The following is a 13,214-nucleotide window of genomic DNA, read 5'->3' as shown; positions in this document are numbered from 1 at the left end:
TTTGAAGATGAAAAAAAACCTGGTGGGCTTTTCTTTGAAGCAGAGCATGGTAACTTTTTTTTTTCCTCTCTCACAACTCAGTAGTTTCCAAATTTGGGAAGTATCTCACCTGCTATTTAAAATGATAGGAGAGAAGTGATTTAATGGGGACAAAAACACCTGTAAATTTCTACTCTATTACACATGGGATGAAGTGGATTGAACTTCGGGTCTATGCTTGCATTATCTCCTGGCATTTTAAACGATAGTCAGTTTGGAGAGGTGTACACTTGGCCACACCTTCGAGCATGCTTATGCCAAGAAGCTCAGTAGGTCAAAGTCAGCAGCGACAAGTGGGGGCTTCCTCAGGGGGCTCCAGGGGCAGTGAGTGGGAAAGGCAGGGCCTGCAGCTTTGGTAGCTGCTCCAGAGCCATGCTTGTCCCAGAGTCCAGCCTCAGACCCTGAGTTAGAGGTGAGCAAGGGGCCTCCCACTTGTCTCAGAGGAGGTGCCTGCAGGCAGGAATCTCACCTCCTCTCACTAGTTAGTTAAATGTGCGGCCGTAGTTTAGTGCCTCTTAAACTTTAAAGTGCAGAGGAATCACCTGGGGATCTTGTAAATGCGGATGTGGATTCTGTAGTTGTACCCTGAGACCCACGATTCTGCTGAGGCCACTGGTTCATGGCCCACATTTTGATTAGCAAGAACTTAGTGCTTTAGCAGTGAGGCTCTAAAGAAAGGCTTACCTAACACTTCACCTGGATCATGAAAGTTGTTCCGTCTAGTCTCAGCTGCTAAGATAGCTGCTTTTATAAAGCAGAAGTTCCTAAACTTTCTGTGCATCAGGAACACTTGGAAGACTTAAAGATTGCTGGCACCCACCCCCACAGTTTCTGATTCAGTAAGTTTGGGGAGGGCCTGGAAATCTGCATTTCTAACAACTTTTCCCAGGTGATGCTGATGCTGCTGGTCAGGGGACCACAGTTTGAGAACACAGGCAGAACCACTGCCCAACCAATTTGGAGAAGCCTCCAAATTGCTTATGAACCATTACTGTTTCTTCTTGCCAGTGTTAAATATCTCAAGAGCATTCTTACTATCCTTATTATTCATACATGCTTCAGTCATTTTCACAGATTGTTTTTTTTCCTAAGAAGTATCTCCTTTTATGCCCTGTCCTGATAAGCTACGGGGATGCTCAGACCACTCTGAAGCTCTTTTATTTTGGATTCAGTTTTATTGATGAATTATTATTTGAGTCAGAATAATAATAATTTCATTACCCCAATAACCATCTTTTCCAAACTTGGCATTTAAAAAAAAAAAAAGCGTTCTGGTACTAGCCAGCTACAGAGCCTGCTCTGATTTGAGTCTCCTGGGATTCATGATGGCTTCAATCTTTTCTTTAGAAGAGTCACTCCCTTCCTCATTCCGTATTCTAAGCTGTCTTTGTGCTGTTCTAGTTTAGCCAACCACAGTCATTTGAATCTTACATACTTCAAATGGCTTTCTGTCCTGGTTGCTCACAGTTTTCTGGGAATTTTCCTTTTCTCCTGTGAGAAAAGCTGTGTGGGTCACGCATGGTGAGGGTGGGCCATGTGCTTCACTTTGCCTGGGTCACCCCCAGGAGCTCCTTGTCCACAAGTCATTATTAATAGCCCCCTGTACACCCCACAGGCCTCAGCTTGGGTAAGAACACTGTGTATATAATATTAATATAACTATTCATGGAAGAGGGTGGATTTTTAGCAGAAGGTCTAGTTTTTTGACTTATAGAAGTTAGCAAAATATTTGCCTTTGACATGTTTGCTCAGAGAATTGATGGCCCTTGTGTCATACTCTGCTGATCTTCATCTAAAGTATTGCCTTTCTTGGGCTTCCCTGGTGGCGCAGTGGTTGAGAGTCTGCCTGCTGATGCAGGGGACACAGGTTCGTGCCCCGGTCCGGGAAGATCCCACATGCCGCGGAGCGGCTGGGCCTGTGAGCCATGGCCGCTGAGCCTGTGCGTCCGGAGCCTGTGCTCTGCAACGGGAGAGGTCACAACAGTGAGAGGCCTGCGTACTGCAAAATAAAAATAAAGTATTGCCTTTCTTAATCTAGTTCTTGATGGGCTGGAACAAGGTTGACTGGATTGCCCTCTAAAGGGAAGAATCCCATGACCTCTTTGCTTATGGGATTTTATGACCAAAACACGTATGAAGCCAAACCTCCCATTGATTTCCAGTCTTTCCATAGAAGGGGGTGCTCCCTGAATCTCTCCTCCTGGCACTCTGTCCACAAAGAGGAGCAGTTGTTTAACATCTTGAGTTGCCAAGAATTTTTGGCTGAAGTCACGTAGTAATGCTGGGGTTTACTACAACTTGTGCCAACAAATGTCAGCACGCCTCTGCCCTCTCGAGGCCTTCCCTTCCTCTCTTGGTGAGTCAGTACTGCAGGATCCACAGTGGCTGTTCCAGACCATCTCCACTTCTCATACCCAGACCCCTCCTACCCCTGTCATTCTTATCAGATTACAGCATTACCTGTTTTATAGGCGAAACTGAAGCCATCCCAGTAGGAGTGTTCATATTTTCTTTGTTGCTTGAAATATTCGGATTATCATGCACCTTTGCGTCCCTTCTTATTTCTGAAGAAAACCCTCCTCCTTGCCAAGGTTCAGCCTTCCATCTGTTTTCTTTGTTACAGTGTCAGTGGCTCCCTTTCTGTTTTCTTTTATCATAAAATGCCCTTTTCTTGACCTGCTATCCCCTTAAGCCTTCATCTCACCTTCATCACTGCATTCATTGAAAGGTCAGACTATAGGTCTTGAACTCACTCCCTTTCTTTTACAACTGGTGTGTTGTAGAAATTTTCATTGAATATTATGTACAAGGTTCTCTCTGGAAGTCATTTAAGAAGATCATGGTGGGCCATGATCCAGTCGTCATTTCTTGACCCAGAGGCTCCAGTATATGCTTAATGGAGGTTCCAGCAAGAAAAGAGTGGAAGGGATGAAAGAGAAGCCATTTTTAAAGATAAATTTCTTAGTTTTCCATAATTAAAGGGCGACATATGTTTGGAGATTTCAAGTGTAGTTGGAGTCCCAAGCAGGATAAAGGTAAAAGTCCACCTGGACTCCTTACAGTAAGCTGTCATAACACATTGCTTATCAAGGATAAAGGGAAAATTCTTTTTTTGTTAAATTTATTTATTTATTTATGGCCGTGTTGGGTCTTTGTTGCTGCTCACGGGCTTTCTCTAGTTGCGGTGACCGGGGGCTACTCTTTGTTGCCATGCTCAGGCTTCTCATTGCAGTGGCTTCTCTTATTGCGGAGCAAGGGCTCTAGGTGTGCGGGCTTCAGTAGTTGTGGCACGTGGGCTCAGTATTTGTGGCTCGCGGGCTCTAGAGCGCAGGCTCAGTAGTTGTGACGCATGGGCTTAGTTGCTACAGGGCATGTGGGATCTTCCCAGACCAGGGCTTGAACCCATGTCCCCTGCATTGGCAGGCGGATTCTTAACCACTGCGCCACCAGGGAAGTCCTAAGAAAAATTCTTAAAAGCCCCTAAGCTACATTTACATCAGCTACAACAATAAAAGGAGAGTGGAGCTGTGTGGCCTTCTCCCCGCTGCCCTTGCACCCCAAGCCTTTCTTTAGCAACCCATACCCTTTGCCACATTTTCTGTTTGCCTTCACTGATCCTGAGAACCTCTAGCTCTTACTCATCATTTTTTCTTTTTCTTTTTTCTGTATTATTTACCTGCTCCTTTTTTAAATTCTGCCTTTCTAAATGTTAACCTTCCCCAAAGTTATTTTCTTTGTCATCTTCTCCCCTGTCTTCCAAGCTCTTGGCTTCAACTATCATTTTGTTGTTGTTGTTCTTTGCTCACAAGCACATATCTCCAGCCTCAGACTTTTCCATTCATTTAAGTCCCAAATTTCCAGGTATATGTTGGGCAGCGATCCTGATGACACAGTAGCACAGTGATTCTCAAGTGTGATCTGGGGACCGTCATCGGTCCCTGAAACTCTTCCAGGGGTCCCACAAGGTCAAAACTATCTTAAAAGTGATGCTACAGTGTTATTTGCCTTTTCACTCTCACTCTCTTACAAGTGTGCAGTGGAGCTTTGTAAAGGCTACAGGATGTGTAATGACGGAACATATGCTTGTGTACTCTTGTGTTTTAAAAATTCCTCACTTTTAATGTCTAATATGATATATATAAATAGATAGAACCCACATAAACAGAAGCTCTTTGGGATTCTCAGTAATTTCTAAGTGTGTAAAGGCATACAGATGCCAAAGAGTTAGAGAGCCTGATATGCACAGGACCCTCAGTAACTGCACAGGGTCCTCTTCGTCCCCCCTCTCCTCCAACCTGCAGAATCAGCTCCTGATTCTGTTAATGGCACCACCTTTCCTCCAGACTCCAAGGCAGGAAACTTTTCCTCACCCCCTACGAGACTTTTAGAAGAGTAGTTACTAATACACCTGGAAAGATAAGTAAAGGCCAGGGCATAGGGGGGCCTTCAACTGAGACGGAGGGATGAGAGGTGTGGAACCCTGACAGCAGAGGCATGGGTGGTGGGTCAGGGCGCAGCACTCAGAGCTCACTGCTCTGCTGGCCGAGAGGCCCAGGGGAGTGTGTCTAAGGGCCCCAATGCTCTGGGCCGCAGTGACATCGTGCTGGACTGACAACAGCCAGATTGGTGTTGCAGGGTGCTCCATCGTTCTATATAGTTTTTATCAGTATTATGTTATTGTATCAATTTTTTAAAAAGAGAAAAATTCTGGGAATGGGTAGAGCAAGGACATTTGTTCACATGTGGCTCATTGAACTGAAGTTCAGATTGATGGGGACTTTCTCCAGGCCATTAGTTTCAGAAGTCCAGAGCCCAGTCCCATGAGTCTCCAGCCCATGCCGGGGAGGAGGGCTGAGGTGGGGAAGGGCATTCAGTCCTGTTTGCTTTTCAGATCAGTAACCAGGAATGCTGAGCCCAGGGGTGTGCGTGCCTCGTGGTCTTCTCTCCCATAGACGCTGGCAGGTCAGAGCAGGCGTGTCCCCGCAGCGCTCCAGTCTCTGTCGGGGCCTCGGGGAAAGTGTTTGTTTAACAAATGGAGCGTAACTGCTTGAGTGCATTTTCCCCTTATTGTACTTTATAGCAGCGCTTCTCTCATGGTGCTCCACAGGACTTGGTCAGTATTCTGTGAAAAGAAATGTGCTCTGCCCGGTGATATGTAGGAAAGCTGCACACGGGTTCTCCCACTAGAGACTTACAGTGCACGGCAGCATATCAAAGCTCGGAGGAGTTTTTAATTTTACTGAGGAGTTTTAGTCTACGATAAGATAATTTGTTACATTCTGTTTAACCTACCATTTGATCATGAATTTTTTTTTTTTAAGAATACCTAGTACCACCCACTGCACAGAATAAAATGATTATTCCCAGGAGAGAGTTTGGGAAACATGGGCTTAGTTCCATATTGTTAACATTGATTGTTGGATAGATATATTTTTGTCAAGGTAAACATTTAAAGATGACCATGACCAATCATTTAACCATTATTCTCTCCCTGGTGTCTTCTCCCTCCCAAGCTTCAAATTTAAATTTCCTTTATGTCAGCGATGCCAGATTTCAGTCTTCTGCCCTGGCCTCATTTTTCCCCGGGCTGTTGTTCTTTTGTCACTTGGATACACCACCAGCAACTCAGCATGTCCAGACTCAGTCTCCTTGTCTACCCAGCCTATTCTCCCCTTCCCGGGTTCATCGTGTCCTTGCCCCCAGTCACCCTGGCTCGCAGACAGAGATGCCTCCTGCACTCGCTTCCTGCCCTCGGCCCTTTCACGCCCAGTTGGTCACACCACTGCCAAGACAGCCCACCTGTCCACTCCCTTCTTGCAACCCACAGGGCTTCCCTCCATGCCCCTGCCTCTCCAGTTCATTCTAAGACTAGAGGGACGATGTGCTCACGGCTGATTCTGATTGGCCCTTGTTCGCACCTTTTCATCAGGCCCGAATGGCAAGGTTCAAATTCAGGCTCATGTCCACGTCTGAATGGACATGTCCAGTTTATCTCACCCTATTTTTCTAACATTATTCCCAAAGATTCCCTTCATGGTGTTAGGGAGGTGCTTTTCACAGTAATAGAACATCTTGATGTTCTTTCTACGCAACTTCTATGCACCTTTGAGCCTCTTTGTTCTCTTTGCTTGGAATCCCCTTTATTTCCTCCTCTCCCCCCATGTCTTCTCAGCACATCTATCCATCCTTCTAAGCCCATTCAGAGGCTACCACCCTTACAAAGTTTTCCTTAGTCCTCTCAGCAGGCTATTATATGTCCCTCCTCTGCAACATCACAGCACCTCATGTATAACTTTCTTATAACACTTACCAATTCTATCTTCAATTCCAGTTATTTGTACATCTGCCTTATGCTTGCTTGCAGCTCAGTGAAGTCAGCCTCTGTCATCTATATATTTGTGTCCCCTTCAGAGCCTAACCCAGGGATCTTACCTAACAGGAATGAAAAAAAAAATATTTGCTGAAAAAATATGTGTCTTTTTATGGCTAATTTTCCATTGTATATATGTGCCACATCTTCTTTATCCATTCATCTTTTGATGGACACTTAGGTTGCTTCCATGTCCTGGCTATTGTAAATAGAGCTGCAATGAACATTTTGGTACATGACTCTTTTTGAATTATGGTTTTCTCAGGGTATATGCCCAGTAGTGGGATTGCTGGGTCATATGGTAGTTCTATTTTTAGTTTTTTAAGGAACCTCCATACTGTTCTCCATAGTGGCTGTATCACTTTACATTCCCACCAACAGTGTAAGAGGGTTCCCTTTTCTCCACACCATCTTCAGCATTTATTGTTTGTGGATTTTTTGATGATGGCCATTCTGACCGGTGTGAGGTGATATCTCATTGTAGTTTTGATTTGCATTTCTCTAACGATTAATGATGTTGAGCATTCTTTCATGTGTTTGTTGGCAATCTGTATACCTTCTTTAGAGAAATGTCTATTTAGGTCTCCTGCCCATGTTTGGATTGGGTTGTTTAAAACGAAATTGAGATATTTGTAGTGAGGTGGATGGACCTAGAGTCTGTCATACAGAGTGAAGTAAGTGAGAAAGAGAGAAACAAATACCATATGTTAACACATATATATGGAATCTAAGAAAAAATAAAGTCATGAAGAACCTAGGGGTAAGACAGGAATAAAGACACAGACCTACTAGAGAATGGACTTGAGGATATGGGGAGGGGGAAGGGTAAGCTGTGACAAAGTGAGAGAGTGGCATGGACACATATACACTACCAAACGCAAAATAGATAGCTAGTGGGAAGCAGCCGCATAGCACAGGGAGATCAGCTCGGTGCTTTGTGACCGCCTGGAGGGGTGGGATAGGGTTGGTGGGAGGGAGGGAGATGCAAGAGGGAAGAGATATGGGAAAATATGTATATATATATGTATAACTGATTCACTTTGTTATAAAGCAGAAACTAACACACCATTGTAAAGCAATTATACTCCAATAAAGATGTTAAAAAAATATATAAGTGGTTTTAAAATGTTATTTTTATATGTATAAAATTTCCACCATAATTAGCGATAATGTATACAATATTCTTACGTTCTTTAATTATAGGTCTTCTAAAGTGAATAGCAATCATGGGAATTCAAATTAATAGGTGGTCATAGAACGATTTTTAATAGCGTTATAAATGTACCTTTATTCTTAATTTAAACAAGGGTATGTCGCTTCCAAATTCCCTTCACACAGAATAAGGAAACCTTGACCCAGGAGGCCTTGAGCCCCTGAGCCTTTCCTCAGCTGCCCACTCAGCTTCCGGGTAGAACGAGATCGCGCCCTCACAGTCACGTACTCATTGCCCTGAACTTTCCAGAGTTGGAATGTTGGCTAATGTTTGTATTTCAAATAACTTCCTTGTGTGCATAGAAAGTGAGGAGAGAGGTGTCAATACAGTTACACAGATTAGGGCCACCTGAAACCCATTAACCCCAAGATAAATGTCAGTGTGGGTAACCTGAGAGCATCAACTGTTAGGAGAGCTCCAAACCAGTTCCTTTCACAACTCCAGCCTCCCAGCACTCTCTCTCTTAATAAGCACTTTTCAGAAGTTTCATGCAGTGCCTTGTTATTGGGAATTGATTTTAAAGACCTATATCCGAGGACATTTTGCAATGATTATCCTTACATTAGTTTAGGATAAGCCACATCATTTTAAGGAGAAGCCCTGTCGTCTAGTCTACTAGAGCAATGCTGCTCAGATTTTATTGGGCGTGTGAATTTCCCAGGGATCTTGTTGAAATTCATAGTGTCATTCAGCAGGTCTGGGGGGAGTAGGAGATTCTGCATTTCTAATCAGCTCCAGATGGTGTTTTTGCTGCTGGTCCATGGGCCACACTAGGCAGAGGCCTAGAGGAAGGTCCTGGGATTCAGTGATGCTGGATTCTTATCCAGGCTCTGTCACTTAGGCAAATGGTTTACCATTCTGGGTCTTAGTTTTCCTACTCTGTAATATGAGGGTGTTGAAGGGAATGATATCTAACAGCTTTTTCCAGCTCTAACATTTTATGATGACATGAGAGGAAGTAAAAAGAATTAGGAGTCAGGCTGCAGTTCTGAGCATACTTACATTCTCTTAATCTCAACCCAACTTTCATTCATATTTATTAATAACTTATCTTAAATATAGTATGACTGGAAAACATTAAAGTTTTCCATATTTATGTTAGAATGTGGGTCTTCAAAGAATAATTAAAACTCATAACTTAATAAATAGATTGCATGTAAAATACATTCCCCCCACCACTCTCATCTTTCATGTGTGTTCTGTTGTTTTTATTTTATCAGGAAATACTCCATAGCTTGGGTGGGATTGAAAACCTAGCTCAGGTAAGATTCCTTTTGTGGTGGCTGGTTTTGCCTTTCTCTTTTAGGCAGAGATTACACAGGTGTGTGACAGAAGATGTCTTTCTTACCTTAGCTGCATGCCAAGGAGAGGAGCAGGCAGGGTTGTGAGTGTGAGCATGAGGCAGGATACACACAGAGCAGGGAGGGACTCGTGACATTTTCTCTTGGCTAATTGGGCTCACTTTACCCAGCCTGTTGAAACTAGAAAGTTCTATCAATATAAAAGGTCACCTGTCTTTAGTTAGTAAAGAAAATAAATAGGTGTTGTCTGGCAGGCCCCAGGCTTCAGCATTACACACACCAAATGGTGGGAGAAAATACTGGTTATGAAGATGTTCATAACTTTTCCACACAAAAAAGAATTGCTGTGCTCACTAAAATATTAAAAATAAATGACAATGTGAGGAATGATCTTGACTTCATTTATTTTTCTGCTTTGGTAACTACTGAGGCAAAGTAAGGAGGTGAATATATATGCTGAGACAGTCCAATGTTTGGGCTTACTAATACAATCAAACAAAATTTCCAGGCATGGAAACAGTTGAAACAGCCCATTCTCCTGAAATCTATACCATGTATGGAAAGAATAATTTTCATAATAAACCCGTGGCCCTACAAACTCATCCTGAGTTATTAATGGATGATTAATTTTAATGAAAATTTAATATTAAATCTATTTTATTATTTTTTTATTGGGAAATTGATAAAACATATCTTGTTTTTATTTTTAAGAAAATTTTTAATTGGCTAGAGGTTTAGCTCATTTAATGAAATAATCTTTAATAAAATTATATTGTAAAGGATCTTTTTATCCATTCTACTTTCATTAAAATGTCAGAAATTTATGTGTGTTTCTCTGAACTTATTACAATCAGTCATCCACAGTGAGGGATTATTAGACTACCCCATACATTTCATTCTGATTATTGCTATCTGCTTGTATGCTGGTTAGATATAATTTAGGATGTTATAAAACATAAGGTCGATAAAATATATGCAGTGTGTTATTAAAATTCTGCTGAAAAGTTACATTGAAGAATTAAAATTCTATGTACTATATTATTGCATCTTACTTGTATCTTTTATTTGGAGGCTAAATTGCAACACAAATTTATCCAGTTAGGAGTCATCTTGGGACTTTTGAGAGTTTAAACAATCTTTCCAGGTCCCTCCCTCCACTTTGGGGTGTTCCACAGAAGCCAAGAACCCAGAAACCCACTCCCTTCTGCCCTTGAGTGAAGCAGGCCCAGGGGCACCAAGTATTGTTTGGTGAGCCTGTTGTGCCACCTACAGCTCATTTTCAGAAGTGCACAACCTTTCCCCTCACCTGCTGTGTGCTTGAGCGTCCTCCCCTCTGATTCGCCTGTCGGTCTCCCCCTCCCCCCGCCGCAGTACATGGAGATCGTGGCCCACGGGTACCTCGGCTCCGGGGAGGCGCAGCACAGCGTGGACAAGCTGGTCAACATGACGTGTAAGCGCGGTCCCGGGACGCAGCTGGCCTTCCGGGCATAGCATTTGCAGCAGGGAAGGGGGGACGCTTTGAATACTCACGGGGGTCCCCACACAGCTATGAGCTTGAGAGTCCATGCCAGCTGTTATGCTCAGTGGCAAAATGTACCCAGAGGGGAGATTTTTAAATCACAGTTCTTACCTTGAAAAACCCGATTTCATGTTTTAAAAGATTTTCATTGAGCACAAGCTTAGTTTATTTAGTGCAAGAGAGATTTCCTTCCATAAAAACAAATTTTGGTAAAAATATTTTTTGCCTCCTTCGATTTCTATTAAAATGTCAGAGACTATTCATTTTTCATCTATAAGATTGGGGTAATAACAATACCCACTTACAAAGCTTCTCTTTTTGGAAGCTCTTCCCAGCCCACCTTCCGTGCTCCCTGGATTTGATGAGTGCACACTCCTGCTCTCGTGAGAGTGAGCCCACTTTCTTTGTGTGCACAGGACAGGACCTTAATTCTCAATTCCAGGGAGAGAGGAATCTGTGGTGAGCCTCAGGGACCAGGAAGATTCTGTGAGGCCAGCCGTTCCCCTCCACTGAGGAACCTTGCTAAGTCCATCACATGAAATCTTTATGGGGACTATCTTTGAAGAATAGGTTTCACTATGAACTTGTAATGATATTAAGGAACTCATTCAACTTTAAGTGGAAGGGAAGGTTTAATTTTCTTGCTATCTCCAAATTTTATTATTATAATAGTAATATATAATAAATACTAGTTGAGCTTGAAACGTGATTCTTGAAGTAAAAAAAATCAACCCTGTCCCTCCTCCCTCCATTGTCCTTTTTGTGTGGCCTGTGTTCCCATTTGTCCTTCCTTTGCTTGCCCATCAGTACTTGAGACCTGAGGCTCTATGAGCACTGACCCCCTTTAAGCTTCAAATCCCTCATTGAGATATTCCATTCCTTTATAGATATTTTTCAAAAACTTGCTGCTGTCAAAGACCAAAGAGAGTGGGTCACCACAAGCAGAGCCCACAAGGTGAGTGGTCCCAGAAGGAGTTCCTGCTTCAGCTTCATATGGTGGTGGTTCACATGCTAGAGTCCAGAGCCCTTGTGGTCAAGCCATGTGTAATTATAATTCTCAAGCCTGCTAACCTAGCCTAAAATTGCCAATCTCTGCTAACCTGCCTAAGGAGTAAATATAGAAACAGCAAATAAAGGTTTTCTGAAACTTTTTCCTTTGTTCTATGTCATTTAATTCTTTATTGCTTAATCAACTAAGTTTATTGCTTAATTTAAATGTTGCTTGTAAAACCTTGACTATATATAAACTGACCCTAGGTGTGTGTTTACAAATAAATAAATAAATACATATATGTGTATGTATACATATAAATACATTCCATTTGACACATGAGGTTATATTAGTTTGAACCATGTGAAATTACCCTGGTGTGTAGGTCAATTTCATATGGTTTAACTTCATAATAAGATGGTTTAGTATTATAAGCCTATGGGTCAAATACATATTTCAAGATGAATGAATGCAGGTTTAATCAAAACAGACTACATTTATATTTACAGCAAAACTATTTAGCTGGTAGCTGCCTAGAGCCAGGTTTCAATAATTTGTTGAGTTTTTATATCCCAGGAAGCCACTTTCCAGCATATATTAGAGCAAAGTTGCCTAAAATGTGTTAACACATGCTGCTCATTGTATGGGGGGGGGTGATTCTTAGTGATAATACAGGTCAACATTTTTTATTTCAATAGCTATATATTTCACTGATATCACTTAGAATTTGAAGAACATATTTGAGTAGCATTAAGGTGTTAAGGGTGGACATGACAAAAATTGTGAAATGATATATCAGTGACTGCATTTTGAGAAATATTATGTTAGAAGACAGAAAGCAAAAAGTGAGAAAAGAAAAAGAGGAAGGGATCTGAGAAACAAAGATAATAATAGCTCCATAGAAAATGCATAAGATCATAAAGGGGAAAAACCCACATAATAGAAACCCAAAATCAGCCTAGTAGTTGTTATACAGGTCTGAATAACAGGTCTGAGCTGTTATACAGCTCTGGTCTGAAGTATGTTTGGGTGTGTGCTTTGGGGGACCCTGAGTTCTAAAAATTTAGAGGGAAAATATGTAAATTTGTAGTAATGGGAATCCCGAGAAGGTGACTGATAAGATATAGATGACTCCCAACTCAGTGATGTTACTCAGAAATTTGAGAGGCAAATGGATTGTCTGGTAGTGTTAGCATATCTTGCTTAGTTTGGGAAAAAATGACAGTCTTCAACATTTTGTTGAAAAAGTACTTTCATAATTTGGAAAGTGCCTGCCACAATGCCAATGCCCAACTCAGAATGAGTGCTCAGTGACTGGTCGCTACCAGAAGACAGAGAGCAGACAGCGTGGGCACTTGGAAGTAGAGGGCCATGTATCGTGGTCCCTTTGCTTCCTGTCCTGGGCAAGCAATGCTTACAAGGAGCTCGTCTGAAGAGGGGGTGGATGCCTGCCCCTTAAGAACTGGGGATTGTGAATGTTTAACAAATTTTGAGGTTAAGCCTCTATGATCTTCAGAAGGAAACATACTGTTCAAGAAGCTTGTAGTACTTACATAATTAAACCTTATTTTACTTCATTTTTCAGACATTAGTAAATTTACTCAGTGCCCGAGATACTAACGTTCTGTTGGGTGCCCTTCTGGCTGTGGCTAGTTTAGCTGAAAGGTGAGTGTATTTTAATAAGTTCTGCTGCTTTAGCAACTCAGATGGAAGAAATGCAAAATAGATCAGTTTCTCTATTTATTTTGTCATCTACTTAGTTAAAATTTGTGAAAAATAAA

At 42.1% G+C, this 13,214-nt stretch overlaps 1 protein-coding gene across 1 annotated transcript in view; it reads left to right on the top strand.

Moving 5' to 3' along the window:
- Positions 1 to 13,214, top strand: part of NEK10 (NIMA related kinase 10) — a gene marked incomplete at its 3' end in the record, with an annotated part of 277,172 nt that overhangs the window by 31,842 nt on the left and 232,116 nt on the right. The window contains exons 7-10 of the mRNA XM_082664201.1: positions 8,843 to 8,884; positions 10,295 to 10,373; positions 11,330 to 11,397; positions 13,019 to 13,098. Coding sequence (XP_082520327.1) covers positions 8,843 to 8,884; positions 10,295 to 10,373; positions 11,330 to 11,397; positions 13,019 to 13,098 — 269 coding nt within the window. The remainder of the gene's footprint in view (positions 1 to 8,842; positions 8,885 to 10,294; positions 10,374 to 11,329; positions 11,398 to 13,018; positions 13,099 to 13,214) is intronic.

The sequence above is a fragment of the Grampus griseus genome (genome assembly GCF_964374135.1).
Source record: "Grampus griseus genome assembly, chromosome: 10".
Classification (NCBI taxonomy): domain Eukaryota; kingdom Metazoa; phylum Chordata; class Mammalia; order Artiodactyla; family Delphinidae; genus Grampus; species Grampus griseus.
The sequence above is the reverse complement of the archived record's forward strand: the minus strand, read 5'-3'. Positions and strand labels throughout refer to the sequence as shown.